Genomic DNA, 22445 nt, shown 5'->3' on the forward strand with positions numbered 1-22445 from the left:
CCTTTCCGGGTGTAGCGTTTCCGCGCCATGTGGTCTGATGCCTTAGGCATGGAGCTGATTGTCAAGCTGATGCCTGAATGATAAGGGAGTCCCGTCTAGCCCAAAAGAGGCTAGAAGCACGTCCAATCTCCGAGAAATTATTGCGGACTTCCGCGACTTGCCAAATAGTGTTCTCATTCATTTGTTTGGACCTCTCTTCCTTCCCACCCCCTTTTTTTTTCTTATTTTCTCTTCTATTTGAGAGGGGCAGGTCATGTCTTTTCAAAGTCCAGCATGTATGCTGCGTAGATCTCTGCGCAGCTCATCGGTCCGACAACAACTTGCAACCGCCAGTACCAAGTTCCGCCCTGTTCAGCTTTCAGCTCTCCGGCCTTACTCGCAAGCGATCATCGAACCCGAAGAAAGTCTCCCCAACTCTCACGAACCTGATGCCCCTTCGGAGACTCCACGGAAGTCTCCCAGGTTCAACAAAAATGGCGCGCACAAGGGTCGAAAATCCGGCCGCGATGGTCCGACCGTGGACGTGGAGAAGCGGAAACAGGAAGAGCGCTCGTTAATGGCAATCGCTGCTGGATCAAATCTAGAGAGCGGCGAAATCAACGATGAGATTCGCAGTGCTAGCTTCACCCGTAAAACAATCAGCATGGAGCTGAAATGGCTGGAGGACCCCCGTGATCTGGCGGACCGTGTCGCTCGTCTTTTGCGCAGTGGCGATATTGGTATGGCAGCAGCTCTGGTTCGCCAGGCGCAGAAGGACGGCAAGCGTTGCGATGTCGCTTGGAATCATCTTTTGAGTTATTGTATGCAGCGAGGGTTCCCACAAGTGGCGTTCAAGTTTTATAATGATGTAAGTTTTTCTGGGGGGGGGGGGGGGTTCCCCTTGGGTGCACTGGGTTCGTCGAGTGGGAAGTCTTAAATCACTGACAGTTTTTTTCGCTGGCAAATAGATGAAAAAACGTGGTCGAATGCCCAGCTCCGTGACATATACTTTGATGCTCAAGGGTCTTGCCGACGCCCCCAAATCGCCGGGCAACATCAAAATGGCCGAATCCATTTACAGATCCATCCAGCATTCTGATGTCGACTTGAGCATTATCCACACGAATGCAATGCTCTCAGTATGCGATCGCCATCATGATATGGATTCATTATGGCGGATTGCTGGAGAACTGCCTGAAGAAGGTCCCCAAGCGCCCGACATGCGCACATATACCATTATCCTCGGCGCCCTCCAGTATTCCGCGCGCAACGACCTTGAAAAGATCAACCCGGCAGACACAGACAAAATCGTGGAACGTAAAGATCAAATGGTCATGGAAGGAAAGAGAATATGGACAGACGTCCTCTACCGGTGGACCAAAGATCAGCTGCAGATCGACAATCATGTTGTCAACGCAATGGCCAGTCTGCTTTTGGAGGGCGCACGGGAACGTGACTACTATGATGTTCTGGCGCTCTACAATCAAACAATGGGCATCCCAATTTACGCCAAGAAGCCGGCGGAGTCCAAAAAGGCCTCCCGGTTTACCATGTTCCGCTTGGCTTTCTTGCGGCGCTCGGCTGCAGAGTCGGAACACACAGAGGATGTTCCGTTTGTGGACGAAAACAACCGTCCCCTGCGTGAAGAGTCTGAGAAGGAAGATCCTTTAGAAGGAGCGGAAGAGGAAGAGATTGAGGACTTTGACTTGGTCTTCGACCCGGTCGTTCCCAAGAACGAAGGCTTAACTTATCTCCAGCCCCGGAGCAAAGAGCTCACTTTTATTGAGGATGTCTGCCACAGGCTTCCTCAAGGCTTTGCAGCGGGCTATTCCTATTGGGATCATTTGACTCTCGAGTCAGAGACCCGTTTCGAGCCTGATGCGGTCGCCCTTGCTCAGTATCTGCGTCTTCTTCGCGCCGGTCGAGCCAGTAAGAGGGCTGTCCAGGTCATGCAGAACCAAGCATTACCCTCAGGTCTCGCAAATGAGAAGCTCTTCCATCTGGCAATGGCTTGCTGTCGCCGGGACCGCAATAACGCGTCCGTCCTTCTCCATGCAAATGAGCTTTTGCAGGTCATGCACAAAGCTTTGGTTCTGCCCGACCCAAGAGTGGTCGAATCGTACCTGGAGCTGATTCAGTCCCTTGCTCAAGCTCCACATGTCCTCTTGAACCTGCGAGGCCTACCCAAGGAGGATCGGCGCAAGATCGGCGACCTCGCGGTTCTGGGCAAGAAGCTTTTCGCAGATCTCCACGTCGCTGCTATAAACGCTCTGCGAATGCCAGTTTCCCAACTTCATGACGCCCTACAAAGCGGGAAACCTGATCGGCGCTCCCGTTGGAGTACTCTGAAGAATGGTTCTGGCAATGTGCCCGCGTCTTTGGCTGTCAAGGTCATGGCCCGGGTGCGCACGGTGATTGACGAAATACTCAAAGCGGAATACTCTTCCGTTGTACCAAAGGAGGATCGGAAGGCGTTGCAAGCGGACTCCAACTTACTGAAGACCTACTCCGATAAGGAGACTATCAGAAAATTCAGTGAGCTGTCAGTATACCCTACGGTCGAACAGAAGAATGCCTTCCGAGAACGACAGTTGCAGGTTGTTGAACATGTCCCTGCTGAAAAGGACCAACCAAAGAGTGATCTGGAAGCACCCCAAACTCCCACGGCTGCGGAATCTGCCGAGCAAGCTAAGCTTGGCTGAGTTTCCTCTGAAGGCTTTGTTACGTGCTATATGCCCTTGGATACTACCTAGCACATGATTATTATGTATAACATTCTTTGTATATTAGACATTTCATCTCCACGGCGTCGTGGTTGCTCACTTTTAGACTGGGGGAGGATGTCAAGGTTCTTGTCTCATATGAGGGCATCTCTCGTGCCTATTATGTTCCGTAATTGCTCCCAGGTGTAAATGAAAGCATGAAGAAAGAGCCGAGTATTGGGCTATACTTCCTGTTCTTCTACGAACGTAAAAGTATGACATCTTTTTTTCAAAATTTTCACGATCATGTCATCGTTTCGGCCTTTTTTTTGGCTCTTTGGCTCATCAAGGCCACAAATACCCAAATCGCTGTACACACAATTAGACATTATACTAAGGCTGATAATTCTCTCAATCGAAATGTGTTCCTACCCTTGGTGGCTGCCTACATACTCCCTTCTCTCCGGGCGGTGACGCCAGCTTGCGCGGCGTAATGCCACTTAGCCTCTCCGGGGTTGGATAGCTAGTTCAACCATCAACATTGCGCCCTCTGCTATCCACTGCAGTTTACCCGAGCTCGCGGAATCGGTGATGCGATCATAAAAGACAGGCTCTCATCTTTCCAAAAAGAAGTCAAAACACTATCAGAAAACGGAATTATGGCTAGCGTACAGCCTGGTCATTCCCAGGGCGACCTGCTTGACGACGAATCCCTCCTGGACGACGACTTGATTGAAGCCGACCATGGTACGATTACTCCCCGCCCGCGCCAAAGGCCATTTCTCGAGGCGACTGTGATGATTCAATTGCTGACTCGCGATCGCTATACTAGATATTGAGGCCGACGATCCCCTACACACATCCGACACAGCTCCGTTACGAGGCAACATCGCTCCCGAGTCCAGCTCCCGAGGCAATCGCGCAGATGGCTACGGAAACTACCTCACTTCATCGATCCCCGGTGAGGATCGTCGAGCAACTCAAAATACCATTGACGAGAGTGTCTGGGAAACACTCTCCCGCGATCTGATCGCTGTCTGGGAGAAGATGCGCCAAGTGCTTTGGCCCAAGTATTTGCTAGGCGGCATGTTGCAGCGCAGCGGCGGAGGGATGGGCGATGCTGCTGAGCGGGGTGAAGCAACAGGGTTCGGCCGTAACCTGCGCGGGCTCGTGGGTCGCTGGCCCGATGCAGATATGGTGTTGCAAGGTGGTTTGAGCGAAGGGTTGCGTGACTGGGATCTCTGGTACGTCTGCATGGATCCGCATGATGGCTGTCCCTGGTTTGCATGAAGAGCTCTGTACTGATGATATGACACGATATTCTAGGGGTCCGCTTGTCTTTTGTCTTGTGCTGAGTTTGTTCCTGTCCATTGCCAAGGGTGACCAAGCGTCAAATGTCTTTTCGGGTGTTTTCTGCATCGTCTGGGTCGGAGAAGCCGCCGTCACGTTGCAGATCAAGCTTTTGGGAGGAAAGATGTAAGTCTTGCAAGATGCAAACCCCTCAACCCAGCTCCTAGGAATCATTCCGTGTGTCTCATGCTGACAGTCTGCTCTTGAAGATCTTTCTTCCAGTCAATTTCTATCATCGGTTATACGCTATTTCCCCTGGTCATCGCTGCGCTTCTGAGCGCTGTTGGTCTTCCAACCATTGCCAGAATACCTGTCTATCTCGTCTTGGTGGCATGGTCTCTGGCGGCTGGTGTGAGTATCCTGGGTGGCTCCGGGGTGCTGCGCAACCGTGTGGGCATCGCGGTCTATCCACTCTTCGTGTTCTACATTGCGATTGGGTGCCTATGTTTCATTAGTTAGGCGTGCCAACCATCTTTCCCTGTTCGTTCTGTTCTGGCAACTCTCTCGTGCCTTGCGATGGTGGACTTTGTGGGTATCTGACCTGGGAACTCCCCGTCTCGCACCGACTTTGGTAGTCGAGCTTATTCAAGCGCGTGTATTTGAAGCGGTCCCTACTACATTCTCAAGCCTTCTGCTCTTCTTTCCACGTGCCCGGGGCGCTCCGAAGAGAGCCTGGATATCTTTTAATCGTTGCTGTATCGAATTCGCGCCATGAAAGGCATGGCCATGATCTAGGAAGGGTCATATCTCTACTTGCAAAAGTAGTCGCAACAGCTTGATCTGTTGTCAAGTCTAGGCATATCACATCTCTCGTTTCATTATCCGGGCAGGTCTCCAACAATGTCACAACAGCGTCTGTGTTGTCAAATGAGCATACAGGGCTCCTTAAAGACTCATCTTCTCCGATTCGCCATGTTTTTTCGATGCAATTGATGTGGTGAGCGACCCGCGAAGCAAGAATTGTTTGTAAATGAATCGCCCTATGGACGCGGGCATACTACAACCAGAGCAATGCAATGATCACAGTTACACGAGGACCAATTTGCGGTTTGCTCAAAAACTAAAATAGGTATCAGCTTTGCCAGGACTGGAGGCCTGGCTCCAGGCATCGATGCCCAACCCCCCTGCCTGGTATGACTGCCTTGTGCCTCACTGCCTGCTCGTGGAGTGTAGGCAAACTCGTGCTATCAGCAGCTTTATAAGTACCTGCGGGGGCGGGAGCGGTGACCGGGACAACAACCTGACGGTCACACCTCGACGGACTCGTTACCTCACTTGCGTCGATCCCCCTCCAGCTTCTACAACTACCGGCATTTCGTCATCACTCCTTTCACCTACAACACGCCCTTCTTTTACCCTTCCCCCCTCTCTCGCTCACTTGCGCTGAACGCGAAGAACGCCTCCTGCTACAACATTCCGATCCCGGTCAAGACCGACGGCCGGCTGAGTTCAACAACTCACACTTCGACCTCCCCGCTTGTCTTTTCTTTACCTCTCAGCAAGTCTTCGCCATGGCTTCCAAGTCAGACGAACCTCAGAAGCCTGCCGACGGTGAGTTCTGATACTTTGCGATCTCTCATCTATCAGCCGCAGTCGTTCCTCGCTTGAGACGGCATACGCGATCAGATCATTCACCGGTATCGCGCTCAGGCCGAGGGCGTGGGCTCAAAATACCTCCCCGTACCCGGCTGCAATCATGTCTCTTGTGTTGAAAGCAAGTTTCTGCATGTCTTACGGGGGCACAAAGCTGACCGTGGTCCTCTTCAACTAGCGACTGGCGGAGACGCCCGCACCCCGCCCTCTGACAACGATGAACGCCCTGTCCGCGAACAACTGAAGGAGACAACCATCGATGCCGCGGCCGTGAACGATGCGGTCGAATGTGCCTCCAATGGCTCCGGTACGGAACAGTCCAGCGGCAGGAAGCGATCATTCGAAGAATCTCGCGACGAGGATGACGAGGCGGCCAACAACAACGAAGGCCCACGGAAGCGATCGCGCGAAGCCACTCCAGAGGTCGCAAAGGTCTCTGCGGAGGACAAGAACGTGAGTGAACCTACCCCAAAGGACCCCGAGCCCGCCACCCTCCCCAAACTGGCCACGGATGAGTCCTCCCATGGAAATCGGAACGACCCAGACATCGAGTACATTATCATCTCGGATGTTGAGTCGGAAGAGAGCCTGGTAGTCGTAGAACCGGCTCCCCGTGAAGCGTCCCCGGAGGTTGTCTTGGTGTCGGACTCGGAGTCGGAACCTTCCTCGGACCACTGGATTCAAATCATTGAAGCGCCTTGTGTGGAAGGGGGTTTTGAGGATCTGAACCCAGAAGAAGGCGAGTCTGACAAGACTCCCTCTTCTCCATCGGGCGCTTCCGTGCAGGAAAAATGCCACAGCTCTGTAAACCAAAAGTGGCTAGAGTGTGTCCAGCCCTCGCCCGAGTCTTCGCGAAAGTCGAAGCTGTCTGGGGCGCGGACTGACCGCCCGGCGGATTTTCCAGCGGAATCACCATCCTGTGGCCAGGACGCCCACTTCTTGAAGAACGATAACACCAACACTTCTACACAGGGCACCGAAAATAAGGACTCCGCCAAGACAATGAAGGAAGAAGAGGTCCAAGTGATTAAGAAGAAGAGGAGCTTGGATCAAGTGGAAGATGAGGGCGCAAAGAAGTCGGAAGAGACGGAAACCAAGCGACACCGGGATAATTCCCAAGAGCGTGAGGCCCAGACAGCCAATGTGAGTGCCAACCATCACTGATCTCTCTAGCTGCGCAATCGTTTCAAGCTATTCGCGCCAGAAGTGCCTGACTGACTTTTTTTTTCTCTCTCCTTTGTTCGTTCCCTAGGCTTTTGCAAAAAGTGCGTTCGGCAGCGCGGCCGCATCGTCTCCGTTTGCTTCGCTTGGAAGCTCCAATTTGACAGCAGCCTCAACTTCCACTTCTGAAAAACCAGCCCCGACATCTGCTTTCGCTTCTTCAGCTTTGGGCTCATTTGCCGGCTCAGAGACCTCCCCCTTTGGCTCCTTTGGCGCTTCAAGCCCTTCGGTGTTCAAGTCCGGCACTAGCACCTCTGCCTTTGGCTCCTCTTCCACGTCTGGCTTTGGTTCTCTAAAAAATGGATTTGCGGGGGTTGGAGGTGGCTTTGCTGCTGCCGCCAAGACTGGCGGGTTGTCAAACTTTGCGTCTCCTGCTGCCGCTTCACCCCTCGGCGGCGAAATCAAGCCCTCGACTTCCAAGCCTCTCGGTGCTGATGACTCTGCGGATGAAGGAAGCGACGACGATGAGGGTGAAGGAACCAATACCTTCGAGGCTGATAAGACCGACGAACGGTTCTATGAACAGACGAGTGCGTACTCCCTGGGTTGTCTATTTAACCTTGCGAGTGACTTTTTTTTTCTCAAAACTGACATCCCATTCAATAGTCTCGACCGGTGAGGAAGAAGAAGAGAATGTGTTTTCATGCAAGGGTAAACTTTTCCATTTCAGCGGCGAATGGAAAGAGCGTGGTGTTGGCACTTTCAAGGTCAATGTTCGCAACGATGAAGAGGGCAAGCGACATGGTCGGATGATCATGCGCGCCGACGGTGCGTTGCGTGTTATGCTGAACAGCCCTGTCTTCAAGGGCATGACTTTCGGTGACGCAAAGAATGAAGAACCATCATCGAAGCAAATCTTCCTGGCGAGCAATGAGGAAGGCCGCACAGTGCCCTTGCTGCTGCGCGTGAGTTACACTTCTAATGATCCTATTTCTGTGACAAATGTGTTCTAACGAATCCATGTTTCTTAGGTTGGAAATGAAAACCTTGCCAAGGATCTGTACGGCATCATCAAAAGCCTTCTTGACGACGAATGATTAGTGAAAGCGACAGGCACGAGATACCCACATAGACTGCTGCTCTGGTCAGTTTTTTTTGCAGAGAGTGCAGGAGAGAAATATGGGATCGGTGCATTTGGAGTTTCTCAATGCCACTTTATGTGAGCATACTGCGTGATTATTAGCGATCTTTTCTACCATGAAATCCATTGACTACTCTATGATTCTGCGTCTGTTGTTTGTTTTGTGTTGTGGGTGGCTCATTCGCACTGCTGTGGTCGCAAACCCATGTTTTCTAGTCTTGCTGCACTGTCTCTGGGTGATACAGATATCAGCGCTGGTCAAAGCTGATGTATTGTGCTGATAATGACTGACAATTGAGGGAACTTGTGAATTGTGTGGGAATTGACACTAAATCATAGTCTACATGAGAAGAATAGATGGCGCAGCTGCACCACCAGGCGAATCACTTCTTCACTGCAATGACGAAGAGTCGCGGATAAGCAAGCAAAACCCGGCCGTCATATGTCGACACGTAAGCTTTCTCCAGGCGTCTCAAATATTCACTGAGGAAGCCCTTTTGTTCTTCAGGAGAGAGAGGGTCCAAATATGGTCTCAGTCCGGTCCCTTTGACCCATTCGACGATCGCCGCATGGTTCTCCAAACTGTGGTTGTAGCTTGTGTGGAAGATGTCCACCTGAGAACAAACAGGCTTCAGAAGATCATAGATTTCTCGCGGTGTCTGAAAGCTGTCCCGACCAACACTCTGAAGTGTAGCCGCCCAGGGTCCATTCTCAGCGGTCTCGCGCATCAAGACATGAGAAGGCTCCATGAGGTTATCAGGAACTTGAAGGGCGAACACGCCCCCAGAGGGTTGACTCTCCATCAATTTCTTGACAATGGTAAATCGCTCCTCTCTACCAAGCCATTGGAGCACTGCATTTGAGAAGAAGAGATCCACGGGCCCCTCAGGCTTGTAGGTACGTAGATCATCCACCGTGAAATCACGATGTGGGAGGGCAGTTTTGGCCTTGCGGATCATGTCCGGGGATGAGTCCATCCCTACTAGGTGCGCGTCTGGGAACCGCGACTCCAGTATGGCGGTCGAGTTACCAGGGCCACAGCCGAGATCGACAATCCTCTTTGGAGGAGTCTTTAGAGGGACTCGGACTAGAAGATCGCGCGCAGGCTGTGTGCGCTCATCTTCGAATTTGAGGTACTGCGCTGCACTCCAATCTTGACTTGTTTTGGACTGTGTTGACATGGCGTTGCGGCTGGCTGATCGTTTCATGGATGCATTTAACGGCATCTGAAGTAGTCTTTGTGAAGAACGCTGGAGGAACATGATCCTCTCTTGGAGAGAATAATGGCCTATCGAATGTGGAGGTGAAATGGCAGAAAGCTGAGCTGATATGGATACCAGGTTGCGCTATTTGAACTACCACCCGACCGAAGTGCAAAAGGGTCGAGGGGACTTGAATTGCCGATACGGCGATATCCCGGAAGATCTACATACTTTTGTGAGCCGGGCCATGCTTGGTAACGGTGGATTCTACATTGATCGGAGGAATTACAGTAAGCCAAAACTTGGTGATAGCTGGTTACATTGAGGAGCTTTTTGTCAATGATTGGCGCTGGGATTGAGAGACTTGCCGGCCTTGACGTTTTTGAAAGTGCCGGTTATCGGACTATATGGAACTGTATGCGGACAGACTGTCAAGAAACTGCAGGAAAGAGCACAAGCTTTTCTTTCTAAGCTTCGAGGCCACGGTGATCTATGGTGCACTTGTGAGTCATACCTATGGTACAATTTGCGGTCAAATAACTTGGTTCTTGGGATAGGAAACAACCCTGTTAGGGAGTCAGGTGGACATTCGGTGTTTGGCTGCTTTGAGAGAATTTTTGTGTCGCGGATATTCATGATCAAAACTGGAACAAATTCAATTCAAATGACATAGATATATTTCGGAGTGGCTCGATTGGTTTAATTTTCGCAATTTAATGATTTGTCTACGGAGTCTCGAATGGTCATTAAATTTTTGATCATGGTAAGATTAATTAAGTCTTTGAAGGTATCCCTGGCTTGCCATAGGATGTGCGCTAAGGACCTCGGTCTGTTACTCGAAGGATACGGCAACCAATACAACAATCATCAATCATATCAGACATGTCACAACCTCAGAAGACTCCGCCTGGGTGAGCCACTCCGTAAGAGGTAAACATTGCCGTGATAATGCAAGCCATAACATCTCGGCCAAAATTAGGTCATATATAGCGCACGTGACCTCGCGTTTCCTTGCTTGGTCGGCCATGACGAAGCCTCGCAGAAATGATACAGATCCTGATCTTGTCGATGACCGTAATGGCGCTCCGCAATGAATGACGCCTCGGATAATCACGCTCAACCTCTTCTGAAAAGAAAACAGAGCCAGGATGTGGATGCTTCAGCATCAAACGCGTCATCGGCAGTCGGCGCCGACAGCGGTACCGAAGATGCGTCCCGCGCCTCCGTCCTTGATGTGAATGACTCACGAGCGGCCGACGGCGAACCGCAACAGCCTGTGAAGAAACGAAAAGGGACGGGCAAAAAGTCCAAGGCGTCAGATACAAAGGCAAAGGCCGCACAGAAGAGGGTGCCTGCCAAGCCATGGCCCGAGGAGATCAAGCGCCTCTCGCAGACCCATCGTGCGCTCAACCTTGTTTATACTTTTTGCTGCACGCGCAAACACTTTATCACGACCTTCGAAAACATCAAGAATGCGGTTCAGGCACAACTTGGTCAAGGTCGCGAGCTGACGGTCGAGGATGTGGCTAGAGTCAAGGTCCTGGTTCCGCTGTCTGTGCGGTTCGAGTACGTTGATGAGGCCCGACTCGAAATCATGACAGTCGGGGATAGAGAAGGCGCCGACTACGGGACTCGGAGCGGTACGGGCATGCTTTCGGCCTCGGAAATTGCAAATTACGCTGGAAATGACGATAATTTTGTGGGGAACGTCCTTCTCTTCGAGTTTGTGGACGGGGACCTGAAGCGAGAGGTCCGAAATCCAAAGACCGGGGAGCCATCCAAACCTTTTCGCCGAATGAGGGACGAGGACCTGAAGATGCCAGTTTTTAGTCAGAAACAGATGCTGGGGCTCATCGAGAAACGAAACACCAAGTTCACTGATGCAATCGATGCCTTCCTTGTCCGATGTGAAGATGAAGGACTTGACCCGGTGCAGACATTGGAAGAAGAGAAGAACGCTTTTATACCGACGCCTCCTGGGAGTGAGGTGAACACTCCTGCTGTTGTAAAAGCTCCAGCGACGATTCCGAAAGAGCGCGAAAGCATTGCGGAAATCATCTCTCAGATTCGCGAGATGGAGTGGTACCACGCGCAGATTGTGCCGGAAGGGCATCGAGTGTTTTATGCACAGTCGCCCGTCTACGGCGACCTATCCTTCCAGTTGTCCCAAGAGCTTGTCAATGCCCTGTACAATACGAAGAGTATCACTCAGCTCTACTCCCACCAGGCTGAAGCAATCAATCATTTGTATCAAGGTCATCATGTGATCGTCTCAACCTCCACAAGCTCAGGAAAGTCTCTCATTTACCAGATTCCCATGCTTCACGAATTGCAGAAAGACCCTGACAGCCGAGGCATGTATATCTTTCCTACAAAGGCCCTGGCACAAGATCAGCGACGCAGTATGACGGACTTGCTACAATTCATGGATGGATTGCAACAAACAATGGTGGAAACGTTCGACGGAGACACGCCAATGGGAAGTCGAAACCTGATCCGGGATGAGGCTCGTATCATTTTCACCAACCCGGACATGCTACATATCACCATTCTTCCTCAAGAAAGCGCCTGGCGCACTTTTTTGAAGAACTTGAAATTTGTTGTAGTGGACGAATTGCACGTTTACAACGGCCTGTTCGGATCGCATGTGGCGTATATTATGCGACGACTCCGACGGATTTGTGCTGCAGTGGGCAATCGACACGTTAAATTTATATCCTGTTCTGCCACAGTAGCAAATCCAGAGCAGCACATGAAGTCGATTTTTGGAGTCGAAGATGTCAAGTTGGTGGACTTTGATGGCTCTCCGTCTGGTCGAAAAGAGTTCATCTGCTGGAATACTCCGTTCAAGGATCCTGCTGATCCAAGCTCAGGACGTGGTGATAGCGTCGCTGAAACTGCGCGACTGGTCTGCCAGTTGATCCTCCGAGGAGTGAGAGTGATTGCTTTCTGTCGCGTGAGACGACTTTGTGAGACACTTTTGCAGGCCGTTCGCAACGAGTTCCAGACCTTGGAAAGGCCCGAAGTCGGCAAGATGGTCATGGGTTATCGAGGTGGTTATAGTCCGCAAGATCGTCGACGAATTGAGAAGGAGATGTTTGATGGAAAACTGATGGGCATAGTGGCTACCAACGCATTGGAACTGGGTGTCGATATAGGCTCTCTCGATGCAGTGGTCACTCTCGGGTTTCCATACTCGATCTCCAACTTGCGGCAGCAAAGTGGCCGGGCGGGTCGACGAAACAAGGATTCTCTGTCTGTACTGGTCGGTGATCGATATCCAACGGATCAACACTACATGCAAAATCCGGAGGAGATATTCACACGGCCAAACTGTGAACTGCAGATCGACCTAACCAATGAGCTTATTCAAGAAGGACATGTCCAGTGCGCCGCTTTTGAGATGCCAATCCGGCCGGACGAGGATTCCTTCTACTTTGGTGAGCAATTGTATGCCCTCGCGGCCACTCGACTCGTCAAGGACAGCATGGGCTTCTACCATTGTCATGACCGATTCCGGCCTCAACCATCGCGGTGTGTGAACATCCGTGACACGGAAGACACACACTTTGCCGTCATTGACACAACGAACAATCGCAATGTCGTTCTTGAGGAGGTCGAAGCCTCGCGCGCGTTCTTTACAATCTATGAAGGGGGCATTTTCCTCCATCAGGGTCAGACATACATCGTCAAAGAACTCAATGTCGAGCGTCATCTTGCACGGGTTTTGCGCGTGCACGTCGACTGGAGCACGATGCAGCGTGACTATACGGACATCGACCCCATCGAGACTGAAGCCATGCGTCTTGTTGGCAACGGGCCAAATGCTTGTCGCGCCTTCTTTGGTGCTGTCCAAATCCATGCTGTGGTATATGGCTTTTTCAAAATCGACAAGCGAGGTCGCATTCTCGACGCAGTCGCTGTTGACAATCCTCCGATCGATCTTTTCACAAAGGGAATGTGGCTCAATGTCCCCTCACGGGCCATTGAAATCCTCGAGTCGCATAGATTGAATGTCGCAGCGGCGATTCACGCTGCTGAGCATGGTGTACTCTCGCTACTCCCTTCCTTTGTGGTTTCATCGCCGGGTGATGTTCGCACGGAGTGCAAGATTGCGCAAAAAGAGCTCGGCAAGGGACTCCGCCGCGCGAACGAGTCAGGCAAGTCTCGCGAGGAGCTTGAGAGACAGATTCAACCTCCTTCGAGGCAGCGACCTGCCCGCCTGACTTTCTACGATGCCAAGGGCGGCTCGTGCGGATCCGGGATCGCGAGCAAAGCGTTCGAATTCATTGGACTTTTGCTCAGACGAGCAGTAGCGCGTATTGAGTCATGTCCCTGTCTTTCCCCGCAGGGTTGCATTGAATGCGTATGTGACGAGAGGTGTAAGGACATGAATACTGTGATGAGCAAGGCGGGCGCGGGCGTCATCCTTCGATGCTTGTTGGGATGGGATGTCGATGTCGATGCTCTACCCTGGGGCGAAGATGTCGAGGTTATCGATCCAGGTACAGTTGGCGGTCGAGAATTGGCAGGTGGGTGGGAGACCGTTGTGACGGCCAAGGACGTGCCTTGGAAACATGGTTGCGGGCCAGAGGAAACACCGGCCTCGCGGGCATTTGATGCCTGATATTGAACATGCCATGGGCGTCTGGACGAGTTGCTCTCTTTGTTTGAGCGCTGTGTTTCATCTTGGTCTCTGGGTTGGATCAATTTCTGCTGTGTGGTTATTGATCGCGACAGGGCCGCTTGTATGTTTTCTGGGTGTGACTCTTCAAAATCACACATCACGAATGTTTTTCTCATGCACGGCTCGGTGGAGACCAAGCATGTTTCAGTCAAGAGCTTCTAAATAATACGCGATATTTATGTGCTCTGTCGGCGCTCGAGCTCTCCTTGCCGCTCGTACAGTGCACAACTTCTCAGTATACCGCCTCTTACTGGGAGCTTGCGAATCCTCAGACATACCAGAGTCTTCTCGAGGTGCCCATCGGCTTATTTTTGTGAAGACAGCTCTTTTGGACCGTCTGTAAAGACTACTATCAAAGTACAATGTCCACTTTAACAGCGGCCTTGATGGTATGATCAGAAGGGATGTGAAATTTTAATCATAAGTTATGTGGCAAATCAGCTAGAAGTTTTTACGCCCCCTTTTCTCGATAGGTGATGGGCAGTCTTGGCTCTGTCTCTTGTCCCGATACTTCATGCTTATACTGAGTTGCTTATTCTGAGGGGTGATTTACTTATCTTGGCCCGGTGACAGACATCTATTTAGAATTTCATACTGATTATACCCGCATTCTTCACATTCAGCCATCACACAAACGAAAGATGCTCCCAGAGGACCGTATCAACGTAATTGGCTCTCTTACTGATGCTCCCTGGGTATAGTGGAATTTTATCTCAAGACCAGGCACATACAAATGACTTTTCTTTTTGGACAAGCACATAATCGCACTGTACCCGGTTACAATAGCGCGTAACCCCAGTCCAGAAGCAAATCAAAATCACGAACCACATTGGTTGAAGCACGCCCTGAATCAAGCTTGCTCAGCACCAGTCTTCCGGCATCATGTACGTTGCGATCAAATCTGACAACGGGATCGAAGAATGCGGACGCCGGTCAGGGCCCATATCTGCCCATCATCCAATGATATGTCTAGAATCTCATTTCGAGATCTGGAATATGTTGCTAACTGGACTTGAATTCTTCAACGGTTCCATAACTCAGTTGGTTAGAGTGTGGTGCTAATAACGCCAAAGTCGAGGGTTCGACCCCCTCTGGGACCATCTCTTTTTCCTTTTTGTTCTTGCTTGTATTAACTTTCAGATTGAAGAAGATTTACTCGCGTCCTGCCTGCAAATAAGTGCCTTACAATTCGGGGAGTATTTAGGCTAAATCTGAGTGAAATTTTGCCATGACGAAATATTAAGCACCCTGCGAAAGGCCTGACGGCAACACTAAAGGAACTCTCCGTCATCACCTGACATATGCATAAAGCGCCTATAAAGTGGCCAATCAGCATCGAGAGTCATATGTCTCCAAAGCCCCGATGATCTACAGAGCTACGCGGCGCTCTGCAATCACTCTTGACACAGAGGAAGGGTAAAGGGAGAGAGATTTAGATGGTTTTTTTTTTTGATGAATAGGGGTCAAAAAATGAGTCGCAATATCAATTGGTCAAGATTGACATTCCCAGACGCTTTCAAGTTTGAAAAGTCGTGAATCGAAAGAGAAAAAAATAACAATAAAAAATTAGGGAAAGATGGAAAGATGGAAATCATCTGGGAGCAAGAGCAAATGGAACAACTTCCTCGGGATTGCAAAAGCCAAGCAGTATCGTAAATCACCAACCCATCGCATTCCGGCATAACTCAGGTCAATCAGTAACCTTATGCTGTAAATCCGGGACGTTCTTGTACGTAGTCTGCAACATATCTCCGCACCCGTGTGACTAATTCTTCAAAGCATAATCCGCATCGACCCAACAATCTTGCCCAAGACTAACCATCACTCTCCACGTATCACCAATCAACTGCCTGGCATTTTCATCGAGAGAGTCGTCAATCTTCAATCCTTTCATCAATATCTCAATTTCTCGGAGTTTCCGTCTCACAAGGACGCATTGCTCCAAGATGCGATGGATATGGCCTCGTGAGGATACGGCTCGGGTCTTATTTGCGTATTCTCTCATGTAAGAGCTTAGTTCGAGCGAAAATGTTCTGCATTGGGTCTGCCGGTTGTGATTTGAGATAGATGTCGGGTCGGTTGCATCGCCTTGTTCCCAGGATTTCAAAATCTCCGTGGTTGTGACTAGAAAATGATTGAAACTTGGCTTGGAAAGAACCAGTGATTGGTCTTGAACAGCCGGTGGAGGTATAGACCGGAAGTGTTGCCGAGGCAGATCTTTTCGGATAGACGCGTGTGTAGATGTCGGAGCAGCAGGAGTCTGCGAAGAGCTTGTTGACTGAAGTGTATCGTCATCTAGCTGTTCGTCATGGCGCAACTCTCTAGTCTGAGACTCAAGGTTCGTTTCTGGCTGAGGAGGCGCAGTGGCCCTGAGCACGTCGACGAAGTAGTCTCTATCTGACGGGGACAATGCTTGGAAAGATGGCGGCTTCTTCTTCTTCCATCGTGGGATCAGACTTGGCATGTTAGCTGCTGGATATTGCTTGGATATCTATGTGCAGATCTGGATGTGGTGAGTGATAGACCTAGAAGCGGGCACGGGGGTCGCCGGTGAGTCTTTAAATGCGCTACATTGCATCCAAGAGTCGAAAAGATGAGCAAATTTCCACCGTGACAAACGCATTGACATTTCATGTCTCGGTCGACGGATTGAAAGCATCAAGGCACATACACAAGGATTTTGGGTGGGCCTTGTTGATCTCTTAAAACCGCGAGCTGCACCACCACCGGCGAAGAGATTCCTTTCTAGTTCTTTCAAGAGCCAAGGACGTGCATGAATGCAGATAGATAAACGTTGAACGCGTCTGGGTCTAGCAGAAAGAGGGGCGTTCGAGTTCTCTTTGTCATGATTGAATAGAGAGAGGCCAGGGTTCCTGGAGCTCCTCTTTGTTCATAAAGGGCGGCCTTTTGGCCAGGGTTGGCCTCTGACTGGCCACAAATCACAGCGTCAAGGATCCAGATGGAATTTGAGATCAAGTATATGCACAATAGTATTTTTGGTGTGAGAATATCGTACAGGAATAAATCCGACCTTATCTCGAAGTCTGCCCGTTCGAGTCTAACAATGCATGGATTTTATATTTGCGAGTGCGTCACATAACAGGTGGTATGCCACTCAAGGTGAGGAAAGCCAAAGTAGAGAAAAGGGTATATGAAAAGTTTTGGCTGGAAAGATTACACATGAGGTCGTAAATGAAGATAGATTAGTTCCGGAGGCTATGCATAGCCTCTAAACTGGTCCCAGCGACCCAACTGACACCCCTCACGGGCAACAGGTTGAGTCAAGTGCAGCGCGATGAGAGGCTGCATGACTGAGGCGACTTGTTCGAGAATCCGATCTGAGCCTAGTGGCACGAGAGACAACATCAAAGCTGGCACCGTAGCTGATCAGATGGTGCGACGTGGCATCGATGGGTGCTTGAGCATGCCTTGACTGGCGGGCTCCTTCACGCGACGAAGCCATGGACACTGATGTGGCTGACTCGTAACTCATGCCGTCTCGGTCTCTGTTTCTGAGAACGGGGGACAAGAAAATTCCCCGTCGCGACTTCTTCTAAGAGGCACGTACGCCACTGGCGCGACCGGTGACCGAAACTGGCGAAGAGCGACCTGCTCGCGAGGTCACAATAATTAGGTGTAGCTGTGGTGACTGCTCGAAGGGCTTTGCTCGTCATCTTCGTCATCCACGCTGAGCTTCCAGAAAAGTGATTTCATATCTCGAACGTTCTCGCGGAAACCATCCAGAGGCTCATTCTTTTTCTCTTCAGACAGAGTCCGCACGGCACGGATGATGTCCGAGAAGCCCTCATTGTTGGGGAGCCACCAGTGATTGACTTCGGGAACTTGCCAGATAGCAGCAAGAACGGCGCGAAACTTAGGTGCAATGATGTACCTGCAGACCGCACGTTAATCAGGATTTGCTCGTCGAACTGCGGGGACGAGGATCAGACGCCACAAAGAAGATCGGTAGACTCACCCATTCTGCTCCATCAAGGCCATCTTTCGCCTTGCCCACATTTGGTGTTTCTCATCACTGGGCAGGAACATGCTCGAAATGCCAATACTGTTCTTGAAGTTCATAAAGTAGCCATTCCCTCTCTGAGGATATCGCGATATGGTTTCAATCAGTTGACATTGTTGCAGAGCCAATGACTGCAGGTCCGGAAGCAGAGGTAGTTTCAGCGACAGCATTGACTGGTATTTGAACATCAACTCCGTTGAGAGAAGATCGATCTTGAAGAAATTTGCTTCCCACATGGACCCGTGCCAGATGTAGCCCGGGACATATGGGTCCACCACATCTTCGTCAGTCAAAGGTTGCGGGTCGGGATACGAGTGAACTTTTTCTTCGCAGACCTCGTATTGGCGAAGAATCGCCTTGGCTCGCTCCATTGTGAGGCCGAGTTGTTCGTTCTGTGCGACAAAGTCATCCACTGGGATGAGCCCCCGGGAAAGCTTGGCGTAAAGAGAAGCCATATCCAACCCGAAGCGCCGATTGATGGAGGCAATGTAGGCGAGCTGCTTGCCTGGATCATCAGGATAAAGGGCGGCTTGCTCGGCATCATACTGCTCCTTTGAGATGTACCAGTCGCGGCTCAGGATCGTCTCTGTGCCAGCGAGAATACCAGCCACGACGTCAAACCGCGCGTACCACAAAAAGATGTTGGTGTGGAGTTCGATAATATTGGAGGATTCCGGGGTGAGTAGTTCTCGCATCAATGCATGCGCAGCTTGATGGTGGTCCACCAAGTTGGCCCAATCTCCGATATATTCCTGTCGGGGCCAAAGAAAGAGAATATGTGGCGTCAGCCACGGATCAAGAAACGGCTCTGTCTTGGGGCGCGATGATTCATACCTCGAATGTCGTCAGGACAAGCACTGTGCACAGCGTTGCCTCCGTGTGCTCCTCTCCAGCCTCCAAAGATTTTCGCAACAGGACGAGCGCCTTGTTATAATACTTCAAGAATGTGTAAAGTTTGCCTCCACTCTGCACGGTGTGATGGTAGGCCGCGAACCCCACTAGCGCATAGAGTAAAGGATCATAACCCAAAGCAAGCTCTAAAATGCTGTGATGGATGAAATGATCGCTGCTTTGCCGCAGAAAAAAATGGTCGTATGAGAGGTTCTGCTGGTGAAAGTCCAAGTAGAAGCGCACATCCTCCGACAGGCGACAATTATTGATCAAGTCTTGGATCGAATGGCTGACACTTCCCGACCGGACACTCATCGACTCGTACCGCGAAGACTCTGTGGAAGGAGAGCTGGCGGGTTCCATCTGCGACAACCCTGCCTCCGAAAGCTGCTTCGTGCTCCTTTTTTGCAAGGAGTGACCACTCTGCGTGCGACGGAGCTGCTGCCGCGAATGACCAGCACCGCCGCCACTCTTGGGAGAAGCTTCCGAGCCCATGTCCGCGCCCTCCGGTTCTTCCTCATCGATGATCGGCTCGAGCGGGCTCACTTCTTCCGTATCGTGTTTGCTAGAGGATTCGCTGCCCTGCGAGGGGGGGCGGGTCCCGCGCGCCTTGGTCGATGACCGAGAGCCCTTGGTCGAGGGTGCAGTGGGCGACGGGTAGACGCAATCGCGACTGCCCTTGCGACAGCGTTCACAGGTTGGTCGTGCCTCGTCGCATTTGATCCGACGCGCGCGACACGTGAAGCAGCCGCTCCGGGTGCGCTTATGTTTCTTTTGATCGCCGGTGGGCTGGAGGAGTGCCGACTGCTTTCGTGGATATGAAGGGGCAGCAAGCCCCGTGGGCGGCGCCGGAGCGGACGGGTCATGCCAGAATGCGACGCTCTCCGGATATTGACCGAAGAGGCTGTAGGCCGACATTCCATTATCCTGGTGCATTGAGTCAAGAAAGCCAGCTAAGGCTGTCTGAGGCTGTTGGTATGATTGTGTCATAACGAGCGGCGTCTGTATGTACCTGTATATTATGTGCGTGTATTGATGTAGGTGTGATTGAGTCCAATTGGATTGTCGACAAATCAATTCAATTTCTCAGACGGTCAGGATGGGTGACCAATCTTGATCATGAATTGTGGGCGGACTTCGAGTATGGGGAAAGGGAAATAACTCCGCGGGGATGGGTGACGGAGTGACTCTGTACCTCCCCTCGCTCTCTACCCCGGACAAATGCCGGGAGTTGATTCACGAGGTATAAGATGTCTGTGAGATGACTTGTGAGTTGCCCATGGATCCCAGCGTACGCTCCTCGGGAGAATCTTGAAGCTGAAGATGGACAGAGAGAGAGAAAAAGAGTGTAAGAGAGAGACAGGAAGGAATGGTTTGGAGATGAAGTGGGAGGAGAGCTGGAAAAGGAAGAACGTACGAAGTCCCGCCTCGATCAAGTAGCAGGAAGGTCAAGCAGTTCCACTGGCCGTTCCAGTCCCACAGGTCCAGCTATTGCAGTGTAGAATAAAGGGTAGGGAGTGGGGGTTGGAGACTGGTGGACGAACTGGGATTGATGGATTGACGGATTGATGGCTCGATGGCGGATTGGGAAGGTGATTGGAGGGAGATGGAAGGAATGATGGGATGGCAAATGATTTTAGATTGGAATTGGGATTTTGGGGATTCCGGTATGAGCGGGCGATCTCCAGTTGTCGGCAGTGATCACTGGACCACTGGATCACTGGATCACTGATCAGTGATCGGTCCGGACTCTTAGCACTGAGGCCGGAGCACGGAGCACTTGAGAAGAAATTAGGAGCGATGAATTAGGGATTGGTGGCCCAGGCAACATGGAATAGCTCTCTCTCTCTCTCTTTTAATTTACTTCTCTGCTACTTTTTCTCTAATTCCCTCTTTATTCGGGAGAGAATCAGGAGTAACCGGCTGAGAATCACAAATGGCACAGAGGAAATCATGGAGGAAGTTGATAGTAGACTGCAATTTCATTTTTCTCTCCATTCCCATGATTATTGATTTATTATCGATTATTCTCTCTTTTTTTTTGCTCATGAGTTACAGTATGATTGGGGGTTTTTTTGTTTTTGTTTTATTTTTCCCTTTCCCAATTTCCCAATTTTCCATTTTTACTTTTCCTTTGATCCATTTTTCTTTGCTTTTTAATCCCATTCTGGTCCGAATGAACGTCGATCGCATTTTGGACGGGGTCAATTTGCAGCTCAATCAGGACCACGCTAGACCAAAGAGGGTCTGGCTTGGATGATAATTTAAACACCCCTCAAATTACCTCTGGATGAAAAGCCAGAATAACCTGGACCATTTGCCTGACAGGAGTAAGTTTGGGACCAAGGGTGATAAGTGGGCGAGGATACCTCTCGATGAGCATAGTATCGCACACACACAGCGCCTTCATTGACACATCTTTTACACCGGACGCCAAGTGCTCTTGAAATGGCACAATGTGAGCTCCCGACGAATATACTTTGAGACATCCATCGAGTTCGTGGGCCGTAATTTTACCCTCCGTATCAGTGTACATAGGGAACTACATCCCACGTCCGGAAAACAACTCTTGAGCTTTGTGACCCAGGCAGTGTATAGTCGTGCATCAACCAGTTGTATCCACTGTCCCTTACCCACTGATCCAGTCTTTCCAGGTAGAGTAGCGCTCGCCGTGACCGAGGTGCAGGAGGTATAGTTCGACTCCACCTGCAATGACAGACGACCCCCCTGATTTGAACTTAGATTTGGCTGGGGAGAGGAGCACGCAGAGCTGTCCTACAGCCAGTTCAGCTCATCAGGGATGATCAAACGGGATCGGATCACAAGTTGTCTGCGCAAGGAAGAGAGTAGAGCACGCAAAGAAAGGCCTCACGCCAGCAGTGGGGTATTATACGCCGATACGGTGGTTATGGTATGGCATCCACAAGCCATGTCGAGTGATTCGCCTGCATTGGTATTGGGGACTCGGGAGTGTACAGCTCCAGTAGGGTGTCATTGGGTACCCTGTACAGGTGAACTCCTCGGTGGGGAGAGACTTCATCGTGGGACGTGCACACACCCTTGTAGTCCCCCCTCCCCGGTCCTCACATGTCCCAACGACAGGACCTGTCATAACCTTTGACTTTACTGGTAGTTTTGGTCAATTCTCCAGCCCAGTCCAGGTTTTCTTGTCCCCGCCTTGATGTCTGGTGTAAACCCTCTCATGTCCGGATCTCCCGCCCTCGGCTTTCCAGATTTGTAGTCGAAGCGCATCCTAGGTCGCGAGGACTGCGAAACACATCTGAGCCGGGGAGAAACCAAAGGGCTCAGCACGTACAGAGTACAGCCATCCACTCATAATGCGACTCTAATAAGCCCGCGCAGGCTGGACACTCGAGAGCTAAAATAGCACGTTTTCCGGACCAAGGTTCTGGAGTCCGCCACAGCGGAGTTCGGCGACAGCGGGACAATCACCGTGTCTGTGACCCCGGGGCCTGACTGAGCGGATACCGAGTGGCCTATTTTGGTAGGTACATACATGGCACATCCTGTACAACTGTACATAGTCATACAGGGGGGGGGGGGGGGGGGAGTCAGTCATAGTACCGCTGAGTGCAATGGTACATCTGCCCTGGATAGGAGAAGGATACGACGATCATGGTCGTACTCCCGTGAGCTAGACATGTCCGTCGGCATATACGACACGTAGTGTATCGCCTCCGATGATGACAGTTGGTCA

The 22445-nt window shown here is 51.0% G+C and overlaps 7 protein-coding genes and 1 non-coding gene across 8 annotated transcripts; 5 read left to right on the plus strand and 3 right to left on the minus strand.

The window, feature by feature from the left end:
• Nucleotides 1-277: 277 nt before the first annotated feature.
• POX_f07981 (uncharacterized protein) lies at nt 278-2681 on the plus strand (the record flags this gene model as incomplete). The annotated part of the gene is made up of 2 exons (XM_050116766.1): nt 278-847; nt 948-2681. The coding sequence occupies 2 exons, from the start codon at nt 278-280 to the stop codon at nt 2679-2681; spliced, it is 2304 nt and encodes a 767-aa protein (XP_049966905.1).
• Nucleotides 2682-3340: 659 nt separating this feature from the next.
• On the plus strand, nt 3341-4490 carry POX_f07982 (Protein YIP4; the record flags this gene model as incomplete). The annotated part of the gene is made up of 4 exons (XM_050116767.1): nt 3341-3428; nt 3514-3925; nt 4008-4157; nt 4241-4490. 4 exons carry the CDS (start codon nt 3341-3343, stop codon nt 4488-4490), a joined length of 900 nt encoding a protein of 299 aa, XP_049966906.1.
• A 1052-nt stretch (nt 4491-5542) lies between these two features.
• On the plus strand, nt 5543-7882 carry POX_f07983 (uncharacterized protein; the record flags this gene model as incomplete). Its single annotated transcript, XM_050116768.1, has 5 exons — nt 5543-5582; nt 5803-6767; nt 6877-7375; nt 7452-7750; nt 7817-7882. The coding sequence occupies 5 exons, from the start codon at nt 5543-5545 to the stop codon at nt 7880-7882; spliced, it is 1869 nt and encodes a 622-aa protein (XP_049966907.1).
• Nucleotides 7883-8309: 427 nt separating this feature from the next.
• Nucleotides 8310-9107, minus strand: POX_f07984 (Trans-aconitate 2-methyltransferase; the record flags this gene model as incomplete). The annotated part of the gene is made up of 1 exon (XM_050116769.1): nt 8310-9107. The coding sequence occupies one exon, from the start codon at nt 9105-9107 to the stop codon at nt 8310-8312; it is 798 nt and encodes a 265-aa protein (XP_049966908.1).
• A 1111-nt stretch (nt 9108-10218) lies between these two features.
• POX_f07985 (ATP-dependent helicase hrq1) lies at nt 10219-13755 on the plus strand (the record flags this gene model as incomplete). The annotated part of the gene is made up of 1 exon (XM_050116770.1): nt 10219-13755. The coding sequence occupies one exon, from the start codon at nt 10219-10221 to the stop codon at nt 13753-13755; it is 3537 nt and encodes a 1178-aa protein (XP_049966909.1).
• Nucleotides 13756-14841: 1086 nt separating this feature from the next.
• Nucleotides 14842-14915, plus strand: POX_tR146. Its single transcript has one exon. It is a non-coding gene; the product is annotated as a tRNA-Ile (tRNA).
• Nucleotides 14916-15580: 665 nt separating this feature from the next.
• On the minus strand, nt 15581-16279 carry POX_f07986 (uncharacterized protein; the record flags this gene model as incomplete). Its single annotated transcript, XM_050116771.1, has 1 exon — nt 15581-16279. One exon carries the CDS (start codon nt 16277-16279, stop codon nt 15581-15583), a length of 699 nt encoding a protein of 232 aa, XP_049966910.1.
• Nucleotides 16280-17445: 1166 nt separating this feature from the next.
• POX_f07987 (uncharacterized protein) lies at nt 17446-19717 on the minus strand (the record flags this gene model as incomplete). The annotated part of the gene is made up of 3 exons (XM_050116772.1): nt 17446-17707; nt 17792-18588; nt 18671-19717. 3 exons carry the CDS (start codon nt 19715-19717, stop codon nt 17446-17448), a joined length of 2106 nt encoding a protein of 701 aa, XP_049966911.1.
• Between the last annotated feature and the right edge of the window lie 2728 nt (nt 19718-22445).

This window comes from Penicillium oxalicum, chromosome VI (genome assembly GCF_001723175.1).
Source record: "Penicillium oxalicum strain HP7-1 chromosome VI, whole genome shotgun sequence".
Lineage (NCBI taxonomy): Eukaryota > Fungi > Ascomycota > Eurotiomycetes > Eurotiales > Aspergillaceae > Penicillium > Penicillium oxalicum.